Raw genomic sequence first — 14,474 nt, forward strand, 5'->3', positions numbered from 1 at the left:
AATTATGTACATGAATAAACATAATATTCTGGATATTACCATAGTAACTGATCTTAGACTGTGAAAAACAACCTTAAATTGGATCAGGTGTATACATGCTCCAGGATCATTCCTGATATTGCAATGGCTCATATATCTTTGTATATTTCTTTTATTAAATTTGGATAAGAGCTCAAGAGGATCTGTGATATTAGCGATCTCGTAAACAGAATACTTCAGCGTGCCAGATATTAAGGGAATATTGCCATGCCGCTAAGGAACTCTAATTCTGTTTTCTCTAGTGGGTCTCAGACGTCCCTGGGCGAGTGTTTTAAAAAGTACACACTTCAAAGATCTTTCTTGTCCTCTCTCTCTCTCTCTCTCTAGGTTTTGAATTGTCTCATTGCGAGGACCCAGGCGTCCCTCAGTTTGGCTTCAAGGTCAACGACCAAGGTCATTTCTCCGGGAGCAGCATCACGTACAGATGTGAGCCCGGATACACTCTGCACGGAGCTACCACACTGAAGTGTATGACGGGGGAGAGGAGAGCCTGGGACAACCCCCTGCCTTCCTGTATCGGTACGTCTCCTGCTGCCTGTCCTTAAAAAGTCTTAAAATATAGTCATCTGAATTTTTTTATGTCTCATACCACTTCTATTTACAGGCATTGCATCGGTATACAAAAGTATGTGTTGAATAGCTTAACATTTTCCCAAGACTTGGATAAACCTTTTTCTCCCAGTATTTATTAGGACATTTATTTATATCCTTCACTGTATATAAAGATGGACGACATGACAGCTCCCCAAAAGTGAAGCCATATCATCCTGATCGCCCCCAGGTGGCCACCTGCGGTATAGGTCATAAACCCTGCCTCCTCCATGACAGCGGATGTATCATGGGCCAAACTATACAGTCAAAGCACGTGTCGAAGGAAGTTGGTTTCTTTCATTTTAGGTAGTTCTGAACCAGAGAATTTGTAAATAAGCGGACCAGAAACCGGACGACACTCAATACCAGAAAACTAGAAACTCTACCGCCCCTAGCGTTTCTGTGGTGTAATTGCAGCGCGACTCACACACACCTACACACACCTACGGCGTAGCTTCGACACAGAGGCATGAATCAGCCTTGATGATATCAGGAGGTATCACTGAAGTAGACCTTGTACTACAATACACTGCAGAGTCCCTCCGAGCTCCTCTATGAAATACTCTGGCGAAGGTCAGCTTCCTGTTAAACCAGCCTCTTATTTCCTCATGATTTCACACACGACGGTGGTTTAGAAGTGTCAGTGAAGAGCTGTTTTTGTGCAGGAGGTTTTACCAGCTGGACTCTTGCTGCACAGCCGATCCTATTCTGCAGAACTGTCACCCAATGCTCTACTCTATACTCAAGCACACAGATCCAATCTACTTGTATTATACAGTATTTGTATCTGCTTGTTTGGGACCTATGTTTTATGTTATTCTTACTCTATAAAGAGCTACATGAGAAACCTGCTTGTTAGTGTTGCTTCATAAACACGTTTTAATGGGTTTAGTTTTGCTGCAGAGCACTGTATCAAGGCATGGGCCATTTCTCGGTAAAAACAATAAAAACCTACTGGGATGCAACTCCCCTTTGAGTATCGAAATATTTCTGAATATTCCATTATAACACCATTGTCTCTCTAATTCATTTTGTAGGGCTTCAAACTCATGGGAAATTATAACCACGCCACAGTCCCAAATATCAATGTCAACAGGCCAATAATGGGGTTTCACTGGCTTTGTAATTCCAGGCACACACACACACACAGGCACACACACTATAATAAACACACATCAGCGTATTAGGATGTGGTGCCTGAAATGCCTTGATTTGTATATTATGTTAAGCTTATTTGGAGAGATTTTCATTTCCTCCTCGTCGATTTTTGGTTGAATGATTACATTTTCTAATTAAACCCAAACAAATGCTAAGCTTGTACAGATCCACGCACACAAAATGGCTGCAGCAGCTGTGGCCCAGATGGGAGCTATAAGCAGAACAGCAAGGCCCGATGTTTTAAGCACCTTCTTGCTTCGTCGCCGCCTCCGAAACTTCAGATTTTGGAATTCAGCTTAATAAGTCTCTCTCCTTCTCACTATCAATAATGAAAGAGTCATAAAACCACTGGCTGATATTCCTGGACTTTATATTTTAGCAGTGACACACAGTGACCTCAGCTAACCTCCAGTCTTAATATTATATTGCTTCTTATTATTACTCAGAGTGTTTCCTTCTTACTCCAGTGGCTTCGCTCCCTTTTCTCTTTCTTTTGGCCTCCTCTCCTTTCTTCTTTCCTCCTCCCCTCATCCCGACTCTTAATATCGCTCTTTTTACTTGAGATAATATATTCCAGTGATGAAGGGAGGGGAGCCTGGGGGAGGAGGAACATGGCGAGGGAGGAGAAGCAGAGAGGGGGGTGAAGATAGTGGAAATATATAACCAAGAGAGACAAAGAGAGAAGGGGCAAATTATTTTCTGTTATATAATGTGTGGCCATTAATGTAGGGAGAAACGCTGGATCAGAACTTTGTCTCTTCTTCTTACTTCTCTCCTCTCTTCCTGTGAGCAAGAGATTAAAAAGACAAACGGACACAGAGGACGAGAGCTCTCGTCTTTTGCTCGTTCATTTGTCTCCGTGGTGATCGTTTTATCAGTGCTTATTGGCGACTGAGGTGCACCTAGTGGATCTAATTGCCTTGATAAACATTTGCCAGGGGCCCTGTTCAGACCTGGTTTTAACTTCCTCCTCACTAGCAGATGTGAACGCACCCAAGATGCATTGATGACGCATTTGAGATCTGATCACTTATCAGGCCCCATACACACCTGGTGTGTCCTGGGTCACACTGAGGGACCACCCACTCAGCTGACGTCCCCTGACCGGCTACAGTTTCACAATGAACTGAAAGTATCTTTACACTTCTCAGTGTTTCCCATACATTGATATATTTGTGGCCCCCCACCATGATATTAACATTAACATCAGGTAAAATTATTATTATTTCATAGTAGAGCGGCATATAGCTCATTGATTCACTCAGCCCCTCGTGACCCTACTCTCTCTCTCTCTCTCTCTCTCACACCAACACACCAACACATTGATAATAAACCCGTCTGTATAATTGGACTCATTAAAAAAAAGCATAATTTGCTCTTTGGGAACAGAAACTGTGTAAGTGTTAATTTGCATACACAGGAAGTGAGATGTGATCACAAGGGGGTCAATGTGGAGACGCATCCTAACGTCAGGTGTGAACTCGCCCACTCAGAGCTGTCCGTCTGTGATTGGATCACTCGAGATGCGTGCTAACACCACGTCGCAACATGGCCGTGGACAGATGATTGCATGACGTGTCATATGGCACCTGCACACTTGAATACACACAATCACCAATTGCTCCTTGGTTAACCAGAAGTGATTGTGTATAAGATTGGTGTTCCTTTGTGCTAACCATACTGTGATAAATATAATTTGTGTGGTTTGTGTGTTGGTACATAATAATAATGTCTAATGTCTCGATGCCTGCAGCGGAGTGCGGAGGTCGTTTTAAGGGCGAGTCTTCCGGTAGGATTCTTTCACCTGGATACCCGTTTCCCTACGACAATAATCTGCGCTGCACCTGGACCATTGAGGTGGACTCGGGAAATATTGTGAGGTAAGGTATCGTTAAAACAACACTGTCATTCATTTTCACTCCAATACTTGTGTAAAACTTGGAAATGAATAATAACTTCCTACGAGCTTGAGTGTTAATAGCTATTCTGAAAATGTGATTGTGAAAATGACAAAACAAATGCTATATGCATTGTATATCTGAAAATGCTGATTGTTGAAGCATTATGCTCTACACATTTTTTATATAATAAGCACATTGTAAACTGGACAAGCAATTGTTACAGATAGGATACACCTAATTTAAATAAAACTGATTTTACTTTGGCTTATATACTTCCTCATATTTCCAAAATGTGTTTAACCTTCAAAAATCAAAATCAAATGAATAGCCTCTCTATGAGTCTTCCCCACAAAGACAGCTTTGACATTTTTATATTGTAATTTGAGAATAAAAAGCTTCCTGTTAATGATCTTTTATATGTGTCATTATTCTTCTTTTTGCAGTCTTCAGTTCTTGGCCTTCGACACAGAGGCCAGCCACGACATGCTGAAGGTCTGGGACGGGCCGCCTGAAAACGAGATGTCTCTGTCAGAGATCAGCGGGTCCCTGCTCCCCGAAGGGATTCACTCCACACTCAACACGGTCACTGTTCAGTTCGAAACCGATTTCTACATCAGCAAGTCGGGATACGCTATCCAGTTCTCCAGTACGTCTTGTCCACGACTAATGCACCAAACGGTTTTGGAAATGAGAAAGTCGTGATGGGACTGAACCTCCCGCTGTAGTTCATTTTGTTATTTTGCTTTGAAGTTGTATCCTGTCTTTAATTTGTGTGAGATTTCAGATAATGCTGTTAGTTTCTACCAGACTCTTACTAGCGAGTCTTAAGTTTAAACATGAAAACATGAAAATCTTACATGACCCTTCAAAAATGATCGTAGCAGATATTTCCCATAGCTTACTAGCTGGAGGTATCCGGTGCAACATATTTTTTGTAATTCTACTTTCTTTTTTCTCCTCCATTGTCTCGTTTCCTCCCCGTCCTCCCTCTCCCTCTGCAGGCTCGGTGGCCACGGCCTGCAGGGACCCAGGCGTACCGATGAATGGCAGTCGGAGCGGAGATGGCCGCGAGCCGGGGGACTCTGTGTCCTTTCAGTGTGACCCGGGATACGAGCTCCAGGGGGACGACAAAATCACCTGTATACAAGTGGATAACAGATACTACTGGCAGCCCAGCCCGCCTGTCTGCATAGGTGAGAAGTCCAGCCTCCATTTATTTATAAGGTCAAATATCAGATGTACTGCATAGACAGCAGATGGGGTTGTTTAGGGAGGCTGTATCAAAAAAATGATAATGTTCAGTTTCCACTACTTAACACATACAATATGATATTATTTCATTATCCAAATATCTGCTCGGTACTTGTCATTTTGAATGAAAATCCTGTAACTTAAAATAATAAAACATCGTCCCGGCTGAATTCAAATGAGTTTTTTACCCTGCATGGTTGCGTTTGATAGAATATTCAAATTTTTATGATATTGTTAGACTTACCGCTGCTTGTCTTCCCGTCATAGCTCCCTGTGGAGGAAACCTAACAGGCTCCAATGGGTTTATTCTCTCTCCTAACTACCCACATCCCTACCCTCACTCCAAGGACTGCGATTGGCTCATCGCCGTCAACTCTGACTACGTGTTGTCGCTGGCCTTCATCAGGTAACCAGCAAGTCAGATGATGAAAGCCTGTATTAATACTGAGTTAAATACAGTAAAATGTAGGAGAATATAGGATGAAAATACACCTCATCACACTGGATTGGGCAGAATTATATGAACAACACAATTCTTTCTCTATGTCCTGGACTCTTTGTGAACTTATGCACAATTGAAATCTTTTTAATTTCCTGGAGCTAGAAAAAAGGGAAAAATGCAATGCAATTATTTTCACTCCACTGTGATTGTTTTTGGCAAAAAGACCAAACGTCATAACCAATCACAACCATTAGTTGAGGGACGGACAGTTAGAGTAAGAATTATCACAAATGAGTCTTTTAGCCACAGAGAGTAATCGGAGGATACAGGGTTTGTAAATATCATGTTTTTTTTTACTGTTCTGCAACATAATGGCTGTCAAGAACTTTTTTCACATGTAAAACTACATGTCAGTAACGGCTCTTTTTTCTCTACCCATGTTTCTCACCATCTGTTTCCCAACCTGTGTTTCCTTCATCCTTCTCTAGTTTCAACATCGAGCCAAACTATGACTTTGTGTATATCTATGACGGCCCGGATAGCAACAGTCCTCTGATTGGTAGCTTCCAGGACAGCAAACTCCCAGAGCGGATCGAGAGCAGTTCAAATACCATGCATTTAGCATTCCGCAGTGATGGGTCTGTGTCTTACGCGGGCTTCCACCTGGAATACAAAGGTAAAATATTCTGCCAATAGTTCCACCTCCCTTATGTCAAGTGAATACTGATTGAATAGGCTCTAAAATACTGAAAAAAGGTAAAAGTACAAAAGACGATAACACAAACCACAGATTTTTCATTCTCAGGGAGATAAAATGTTTTTTTTAAATATTAAACAGCCCTTCTTCTGTGTATTAGGATTGATAAATGCATCTCTTACATAGTTTTTTTCTTTCTATTAAGTATGTCACGGTTTATATCTTGGAGTACAACACCTGTATTCCTCATGAAAAAAAACATTATCTCCAGGTGGCGCTGTTTTTATAGCCACTTTGTAATTGTCAGTTGTTTAAAGAATCATTTTAATATCCACTGATGTGTTTGCAACAGGGACTCTCCTCTGTCCTGTCGGTTTTTCGTAACTGAAGCAGCTTGGGAAATTTCTATTTTCGGTTTTCACAGCGAATGTGACAGCACATGTTTCAGATGTGTCCCGTGATACCAGGATGTCTCCAGAATGTATTTAGAAATATTTAATTTCTTACATTTAACAAAGACCACTGCATTAAACATGCACTACACATGTATACGCAGTGAGGTCTCCCACACTAATGACACGGCGTCTCATGCGGATTCTGCGATGAAAAAGAATGATTGCTCTCACCGCCGTGTCCCCTCTGAATTAGTGTCTGTTGTTAGAGTCTATCACAGAGGTCAGTTTGATTCACTTGCACAAAAGAATCAACACCAGCTACACGTGGACTCAGGAATTAAATCTTAAATTGATGCAGAGTGGCTGTTAATCTTTTGGGAGGGGGGCCAAAGCCATAATTTACAAGGTTCGTGTACCATACAAAAGCCAGGGGATGAAGTTATCGTTCTCGCTTCATCTCTGGCGAAGGCAGCTAAGTCAGACAGACTGTTAAAAAGGCCAACGGAGACCCTGCTTCATTTGATTATGACTGGGGACTTAGTTATTATTAATTTGACTGTGATTTGAATTTGATTATTTATGTGTGCCTGTCGCTGCTTCTTTCCCTCATCCTCCCTCCCTCTCACCCATTCTCTTTGTGTCTTTCCAGCCAAACTGAGGGAATCGTGCTTCGACCCAGGTGTGGTTCTGAATGGAACCAGGCTGGGATCGGATTACAAGCTGGGCTCCACTGTCACCTTCTACTGTGAAGCAGGATATGTTCTGCAGGTACAACTGACGGCTGAATGAGTGGATGAGGGTTGGTTGGATGGATAATCAAGTGGGTTATCGGATGGATGGATGGTTGGTTGGTTAGATGGTTGGTTTGTTTCTTCTTTGAATGGATGGATGGATGGATGGATGGATGGATGGTTGGTTGGATACTCAATCTGGTTATCAGACGGATGGATGAATGGATGGATGGTTTGGCTCGATACTCAATCTGGTTATCGGATGGATGGATGAATGGATGGATGGTTGGCTCGATACTCAATCTGGTTATCGGATGGATGGCTGGTTGGTGGGTTGGTTGGATTCTTCTTTGAGTGGTTGGTTGGAATGTTGGTTTGATTCCTAATTCAAGTGGATAGTCGGTGGACTGGTGGGTTGGTCTGTTGTTGGGTTGGTTGGGTGGTTGGCTCTATGAATGAATGAATGGTTGATTGGGTGATCTGTTAGTTGGTTGATTACTTCTCTGAGTGGTAGGTTGGTTAAGTTGGATTGATTCATTTTCTCAGTGTAAATATTATTTTTTTCTTTTTCTTTAGGGCTACTCTACTTTGACCTGCAGCATGGGAGACGATGGCCGACCTGGATGGAACAGGGTACTGCCTAGTTGTCAAGGTAACAGACATAAAACACAGACTGAAATAAAAAATACATACAGCGAAGAAAAACTGTGTGTTTATGTTCACAGGGTATTGTATACTTTGTATGTGAGTGTGACTGTGTGCCTCACTCTGTGTGTGTTTCCTCTCTTCAGCGCCCTGTGGAAGTCGTTCTACGGGATCAGATGGGACCGTTTTATCTCCTAATTTCCCCAGAAACTACACCTCTGGTCAGACGTGCATCTACTCTATAGCTGTGCCCAGAGAGTTCGGTAAGTTTATCGACACACAGAGTGTAACACAATATCACGCTGCCCATGCTGCATTGCAGTAAGAAGCAGTCACTCGTGTGTAACTGTACAGCACTCTGAGGTGGAGGTGAAGACACGACAGTTGAGAATGAAACGTGTGATCACAATTCTCTTATTGCACACACATCTCTGACTGCGTCCTTTGTGTGAAAGACTCAACGTATAAGTGTCTTAGTCTCTTTGCTTTTCGTTTTTCCATGATTGTTAATAAAACTGTCGATTCAAACTTCAAAACAATCTATAACAGAAAGAGCACTGCTCAAACCCTACCCTTAACACCACATATTTACCTTTTTACAGGCATTATTAAAAAAAAAAGATCAAACTGTGTTTTATTGTATTCAAAAGACCATTATTGAAGCACAGAATGGGAAGGTTGAAAAATGTTTGATTTCATACAGGCGCATGCTAGAAGCCGTGGTGGGACCTCTTTAGGGTTTTTAAATTGCAGTGAAAAACCAGCTCAGATATTACATATGATCAAAAGCTGCTCACTGGCCATTTATTTGAATCCAGGTCAGGGCTTCATCATTGATGTGACATTCAAAGACGAGGCTGGTTTTATCTTTCCATGTTTGATCGGAGTTCTTTGAGCCGGACATAACCGCCACATAATGAAGATATGAATATTGTAGACATGTAGAGGATTATTCACATTAACCGAGGCTGTGTTGTAAAGCTGAGCTCATTTTGGGAAAGGGGGAGGCTGCAGAGGGTGTAGTCAAGACATAATATTTTCAAAAGTCAGATTATTACCATAGTTATTTAACTACAAATGGAGGATTCTTTCAAGCGTTTTAAGGACCCCAGGTAGTACAGTGTCACCTCTTAAGTTTTGGGTGAGCAGCAAACAGTAATTCCTCGGTAACCCTGTTTTCTGATGACATCATCAGAGGTCACATTCCAGCTTGATGGGACTGAATTAGACAGATTCAAGTTCCGACTCTGTTCATAAAATCTGTGGAAAATACAGGTACATCTACATCTTTAATCTTATTTAAATTAGATTTTTATCATTGCGTCTACAAGCAGAATCAATATAAGGTTGAACATTAAAGTCCATGTTCTTTCCTGACCCTTAAAATAGTTTGAGATAACACTCCAGACTCAAGATCCACCTACTAGCATCTTCCTCTGATGTCTTCATGAGATATTGGTGTTTGCTCAGCTGGACGTGGATTGGATAGAGGATTGGTTAGCTCAATGGGTCCAAGCTTTTTATACACAATCAGTAATTGGTGGATATAATATCCTATTGTGTCCTGTGTTATTATGAATAAATAGCAGGCTTCCCTGAGGCTATTGACAGTTGCTGTCTCATTATATTTGCATAGCAACTTTTGGAGTGTCAGCTCCACGATGTTTTGACTGAGTGGAGCTAACATTTGGTTGCCCTACATATTGTATAAGACACGAAGACGTTCTCCCTGAGTCTCCCACGCAGAGCAAGAGACAGATTGTTTTGTTAAGTTGCTGACTAACAACATGCCCAAGGTTTTTTATTTTAAGTAGCTGTCGTTCTCATAGACAATAACGTGCCTATTATATGTGATCTTACTGGAATTGTAGGTAACAGGCTCATAGAAGCACTCACTTGAAGATCAGAGAAAGTACGATGCAAATGGCTCCTTCGATTTCAACACCAGGTGGGGAAAGCCCTTGGAATTTATCCCTGTGGAGATACAACACCGCCTGTTGAATTAGGACGTGGCTCAGGCCCCCCCCCCTGCTGAGGCAGCTCATCGAGAGGCATGGCAGCTCCACAGGGATCGATGCCCGGGCTTTCTCCGTTTGATGTCAGGACCAGGAGAAGCCTTTCAATCTAACAGAGAAATAATTTCAGTCACCTAATAAAAAGTCAAGTGGTTTGACAGGTTACAACCTTGACGACTGAACATACCTGCTTTGGTTGTATGTGACTGCAGTGCGGAGGCTGTTCACTACCCATGAGCCTTTGCGTGTGTTCACTGAGTGTGCTGGTACATATATATTTTGTGCTTTCTTATCTCATCATAGGTAAAATCCACTCTGATAAACGTTAGAGTGTGTAAGCTGTTCTTTGTGTGCGTAAATGCTTCATGAATCCGTGTGTGGATGTTGCTGCATTTGTGTCGTCCTGTCTGAAATATGTGCTGCCCCGAAACAATTTCAGCTTTGTGCTCTTCCACCTGCTCTACAGTCTGTCAGTAGCCCAGCGAACCTTAATCATTCGGATTTCCTTAAAATCTATACACCGTCAAAGCCTTTAACTATTTCTGCTGACTGGCAGAATCCTATCATTTTTTACGTCCACCCCACCACAACCATGACAGGCCTTTAAGAGGTTAGATTCATCTATCATACAGAGCTAAACTCCTGCTTGATGAATTGTCCCTACACACCTACAGGGACGATTCAATGCCAAACGAAAAATACGCTGTTTTGTATCTGTTCTCCAGTGCTTGTAATTTTCACGTAAGATCACTCTTCTGTGAGTCAGAGCAATGTTGTAGCAAAAAGAGGATCATACTTTAAAAGAACTTCACATAGAGAAACATCCTTGTGCAAAGTGACCGGTGACCTTCTTTTAGCATAACGTCCTTGGCAGCGTATACATTGAATCCTTTACAACATTTCAGCCATTGGGGCCAAAGAGAGCGAGAGAGGGGTGGAGGCGGGGGAGATGTAGAGATGTGAGTGTGTTCATAGTCAGTTCAGAGAGCTGGGGACTCTGAAATAAATGTTATGTATCCTCAAACACAAATTTTCATTATGTAACCAGATATCCCCTCCGGATTTGCATCTTAAGAGACCCTATGACTGGTTTGAAGATACAGCGATCACCTGAAAAAGAGAGAATTGTACCAGCCTGAGGAAATCCGGGGTCTCAGAAGTCTTTAAATGTTACATGCTGCAGTAAAAAACTTGTGATTTAGTAAAAGGATTCTCCAGTCATTATATGGGAGGCCTGGGTTTAATGCCTGGTTACTACAGCAGCCTTTTTGCACATTCCTTTATACTCTATGCCAAAGTAAAACAGACAATTAAAGGTTTTGTTCTTGCACTTGAGAAATGGGTTTGTTGTGTTGTGTTGCAAACCTTTGTATAATTCCTACCTGCCAATTACAGTTTGAACTGTAATAAAGTATACATAGAAATATCTCATCGTATTGGCATAAGTTAACAAACTAAGCCACTTATTTCAATCTAAAAGCTGAGAGCAGTGATACAACAAATCCAATTGATATGGGGGACGGGTTGGACAAGTGCATGATGAAAATAAGGTAATATTTCGACTATTAAGGGTCCTGATATGTAATTTTGTGCCAATAGTTGGTTTCAAACAGGAGTTGACACTGCAGCTTAATAGCATTTAAATTGGGTATTGCAGGTTAATTTTATCATTGGAAGGTCAGTAGCAGACAGTGGCATGGAATAATAATTTGCCACAATTCAAGTGTGGTTAACTAATCCCTTCATCTGTCTTTTCTTTCCTCTTTTTGTTATCTCCAGTGCTCTTTGGTCAGTTTGTGATGTTCCAGACATCTTTAAATGATGTGGTAGAGATCTATGATGGGCCCACGCAACAGAACACACTGTTATCTTCCCTTTCTGGTTCCCACTCTGGTAAGGATGGATGGATGGATGGATGGATGGATGGATGGATGGATGGATGGATGGATGGATGGATGGATGGATGGATGGATGGATGGATGGACGCCTTGCTTGCTGACTGTATAGATGGATGGTTTGAGGAATGGATGGTTGGCTGGCTGGCTGGGTGGATGATGGATGGATGGATGATAGATGGATGGATTTATATCCAGATGGATTCTTTAACTCTGTCTGACTGTCTAGGTGAGTCTCTCCCTCTGAGTTCGGCAAACCAGATCACCGTAAAGTTTACCACCGTTGGATCGGAAACTGCGAAAGGATTCCACTTCGTCTACCAAGGTCAGAAAACAATGAGCCAGTTATTTTTAATCTACATCTTTAATAGAAGTGGTACTCGTGCTACTTATACAGTTTTCGCCTAATCACTATAGCTGTAGCACAATTAAATCCAGCCACTTCAATCAAATAAATTGTATTTTCCCGGCCTAAGGGTTTTCTTAACTCACTTGTATACGTCAGGTTAAAGGTTTCATAAGAAATCCTTCATAACCGCAGTGAGGTTTTGTGTGAGGAGCCAGTTAATACCCCTTAAAGGACATCTGGACTCACAGCCCGTCACAGTTTGATCCGACCCACGAGGCACCGTCGCACGGCAGATTATTAATATAGCACAAAATATTTAGGAAACGTTGAAGGGGAACAAGAGAAATATCCAGTTTTCTCTCTCTGGCCTGTGATGACACAACAGACTCAGCCGTTCAAACGAGTGATGTTTGTGTGTGGGATTACTGCAGAGTTTGATACCAGGGGGGGATTGCTTTCTTTGTAAGCCATACGTGGACCATTAGAAAGGTTAGTGTGATATATGTGTTCAATAATCTAGTCTGGCCCACACTGGATGTTGCAAAAATTGAAATGGCCTTTCATAGGAAAAAAAAGTTTCCCTACCCCCCGCTTTACCCTTCTTATAATACAGGGTATAAAAGGTTATCTCTTGTATTTTGTAAGTGACCATTGCATATAAAATGCCACAGTTTATCAGTAAAAGCTACACTGAGAGGTTTGCCCAGGCCAAGACAGGCAGAAGTAATAACAGCACATGTGGCATTCCCATTAATATTAAGACTTTTTAGTATTTGTGACATCTTCCTTGTGTCTTCAGCGGTACCAAGGACCAGTTCCAGCCAGTGCAGTTCGGTCCCTGAACCTCGTTTTGGGAAACGTCTCGGCAACGACTTCGCAGTCGGCTCCATGGTGCAGTTTGAGTGCAACCCTGGTTATGTCCTGCACGGCTCCACTGCCATCCGCTGTGAGAGCGTCCCAGACAACCTGGCCCAATGGAACGACACCCTGCCAACATGCATAGGTAAAGATACACCTGGAGATTTCCCTGTTTTCCTGTTCAGAGTGCAGTAATATCAAATAAAATTGGCACTCCACTAAAATAAATCTAACACAGTCTCATCCAAACAAAAAACACATTTTAATTTGGCCAGACCCTAAATCTAACTATGCCCAAGCTGCCACACAGGATTTTAGCTCGTTGGCCTCCCCTTCTTTGTTGGGGAGAGTTGGTATAAACCATTTTCTGTTTTTGTGTTACTCACAGACAAACATGTTGTTTCCCCCTCTACTTCCCCCTCCTCTCTGCTCACTCTGTTTGTCAACGCTCTCCCCTCTCCCAGTTCCCTGTGGGGGTGCGTTGACCGCTCGACGCGGGACAATCCTGTCACCTGGCTATCCGGAGCCGTACGACAACAACCAGAACTGTGTGTGGAAGGTCTCCGTTCCAGAGGGGGCTGGAATACAGGTAGGACCTGTCACCTGTCTCCTGGCTGACCGACGTATCATTGGCTTAAAAGCTGAGCAGGCGGGATGTCAGGGGAGATAAGATATTGTTGGAGTAACAAACAAATGGGTGATCTGTGATAAAGGGACCATCCAGAGATAAGTAGAATGGATGTAATCAGGAGAGATAAGACTTGATTGCATGTTTGCTAAATTGCTCTCAGAGATAAATACAAAGACAAAGATGCTTTTGACAAAAATTAGACGGGAAAAGTTTGTCTTAATTGTTGAAGTAAATCACATCAAGTACAGGTTTGTTAAATATAATATGGGATTGTTTTGTATTGAATATTTACACAAATTAACAGACCATATGCGTTTTTGTCTTTTCTGTTTTCTTGACGTCTTCAGATACAAGTGGTGAGTTTTGCCACTGAGCACAACTGGGACTCCCTGGATTTTTACGACGGCGCAGACAACCATGCACCACGACTGGGCAGCTACTCTGGTAAACACATTTATTTACTGCAACTGAAAAAGAACATGATGTTTTGGTTTGTTTGTTGTGGTTAACTTTAATATTAACTGTTAAATTGAGCATCACACAGTTTAGAATCGAATTGTTGTGTCAATCTTTTTAGAGCTATTGTTGTAGATCAAGTCGCCAAGAGAGCACGACTCTCGGCTGTTTGTATCTTGATCACAGTCAATATAACTTATTTATCAAAGTTATTAATTAAATACAATATCGTTGGGGGAAACATTGCGTGTTGTCATAATGTTGTGAGACGCGGCTCATGTGGCCCCCTGCTAAGATCACAGTCAGATCTAAACTGGTCTCACAGCAGGAGCTGAGGTTCACACCCACTGACACCTGACTGTTTATCTGGGATTCCTTGAAAATCATATGAGAAATTTATGTTGCATAAATAATTCATCA

The 14,474-nt window shown here is 42.0% G+C and overlaps 1 protein-coding gene across 6 annotated transcripts in view; it reads left to right on the forward strand.

Annotated features, from left to right (window-relative positions):
• The window catches only part of csmd3b (CUB and Sushi multiple domains 3b), a 319,867-nt gene that overhangs the window by 253,200 nt on the left and 52,193 nt on the right, over positions 1–14,474 (forward strand). For all 6 annotated transcript variants that reach the window (XM_034599800.1, XM_034599798.1, XM_034599797.1 and 3 more), the window contains exons 26-39: positions 367–558; positions 3,542–3,668; positions 4,133–4,335; positions 4,691–4,882; positions 5,208–5,346; positions 5,871–6,058; positions 7,124–7,242; positions 7,782–7,857; positions 7,997–8,113; positions 11,645–11,758; positions 11,990–12,085; positions 12,909–13,112; positions 13,432–13,556; positions 13,946–14,042. In XM_034599800.1, the coding sequence (XP_034455691.1) occupies positions 367–558; positions 3,542–3,668; positions 4,133–4,335; positions 4,691–4,882; positions 5,208–5,346; positions 5,871–6,058; positions 7,124–7,242; positions 7,782–7,857; positions 7,997–8,113; positions 11,645–11,758; positions 11,990–12,085; positions 12,909–13,112; positions 13,432–13,556; positions 13,946–14,042 (1,989 nt within the window). The remainder of the gene's footprint in view (positions 1–366; positions 559–3,541; positions 3,669–4,132; positions 4,336–4,690; positions 4,883–5,207; positions 5,347–5,870; positions 6,059–7,123; positions 7,243–7,781; positions 7,858–7,996; positions 8,114–11,644; positions 11,759–11,989; positions 12,086–12,908; positions 13,113–13,431; positions 13,557–13,945; positions 14,043–14,474) is intronic.

This window comes from Hippoglossus hippoglossus, chromosome 11 (genome assembly GCF_009819705.1).
Source record: "Hippoglossus hippoglossus isolate fHipHip1 chromosome 11, fHipHip1.pri, whole genome shotgun sequence".
NCBI lineage: Eukaryota > Metazoa > Chordata > Actinopteri > Pleuronectiformes > Pleuronectidae > Hippoglossus > Hippoglossus hippoglossus.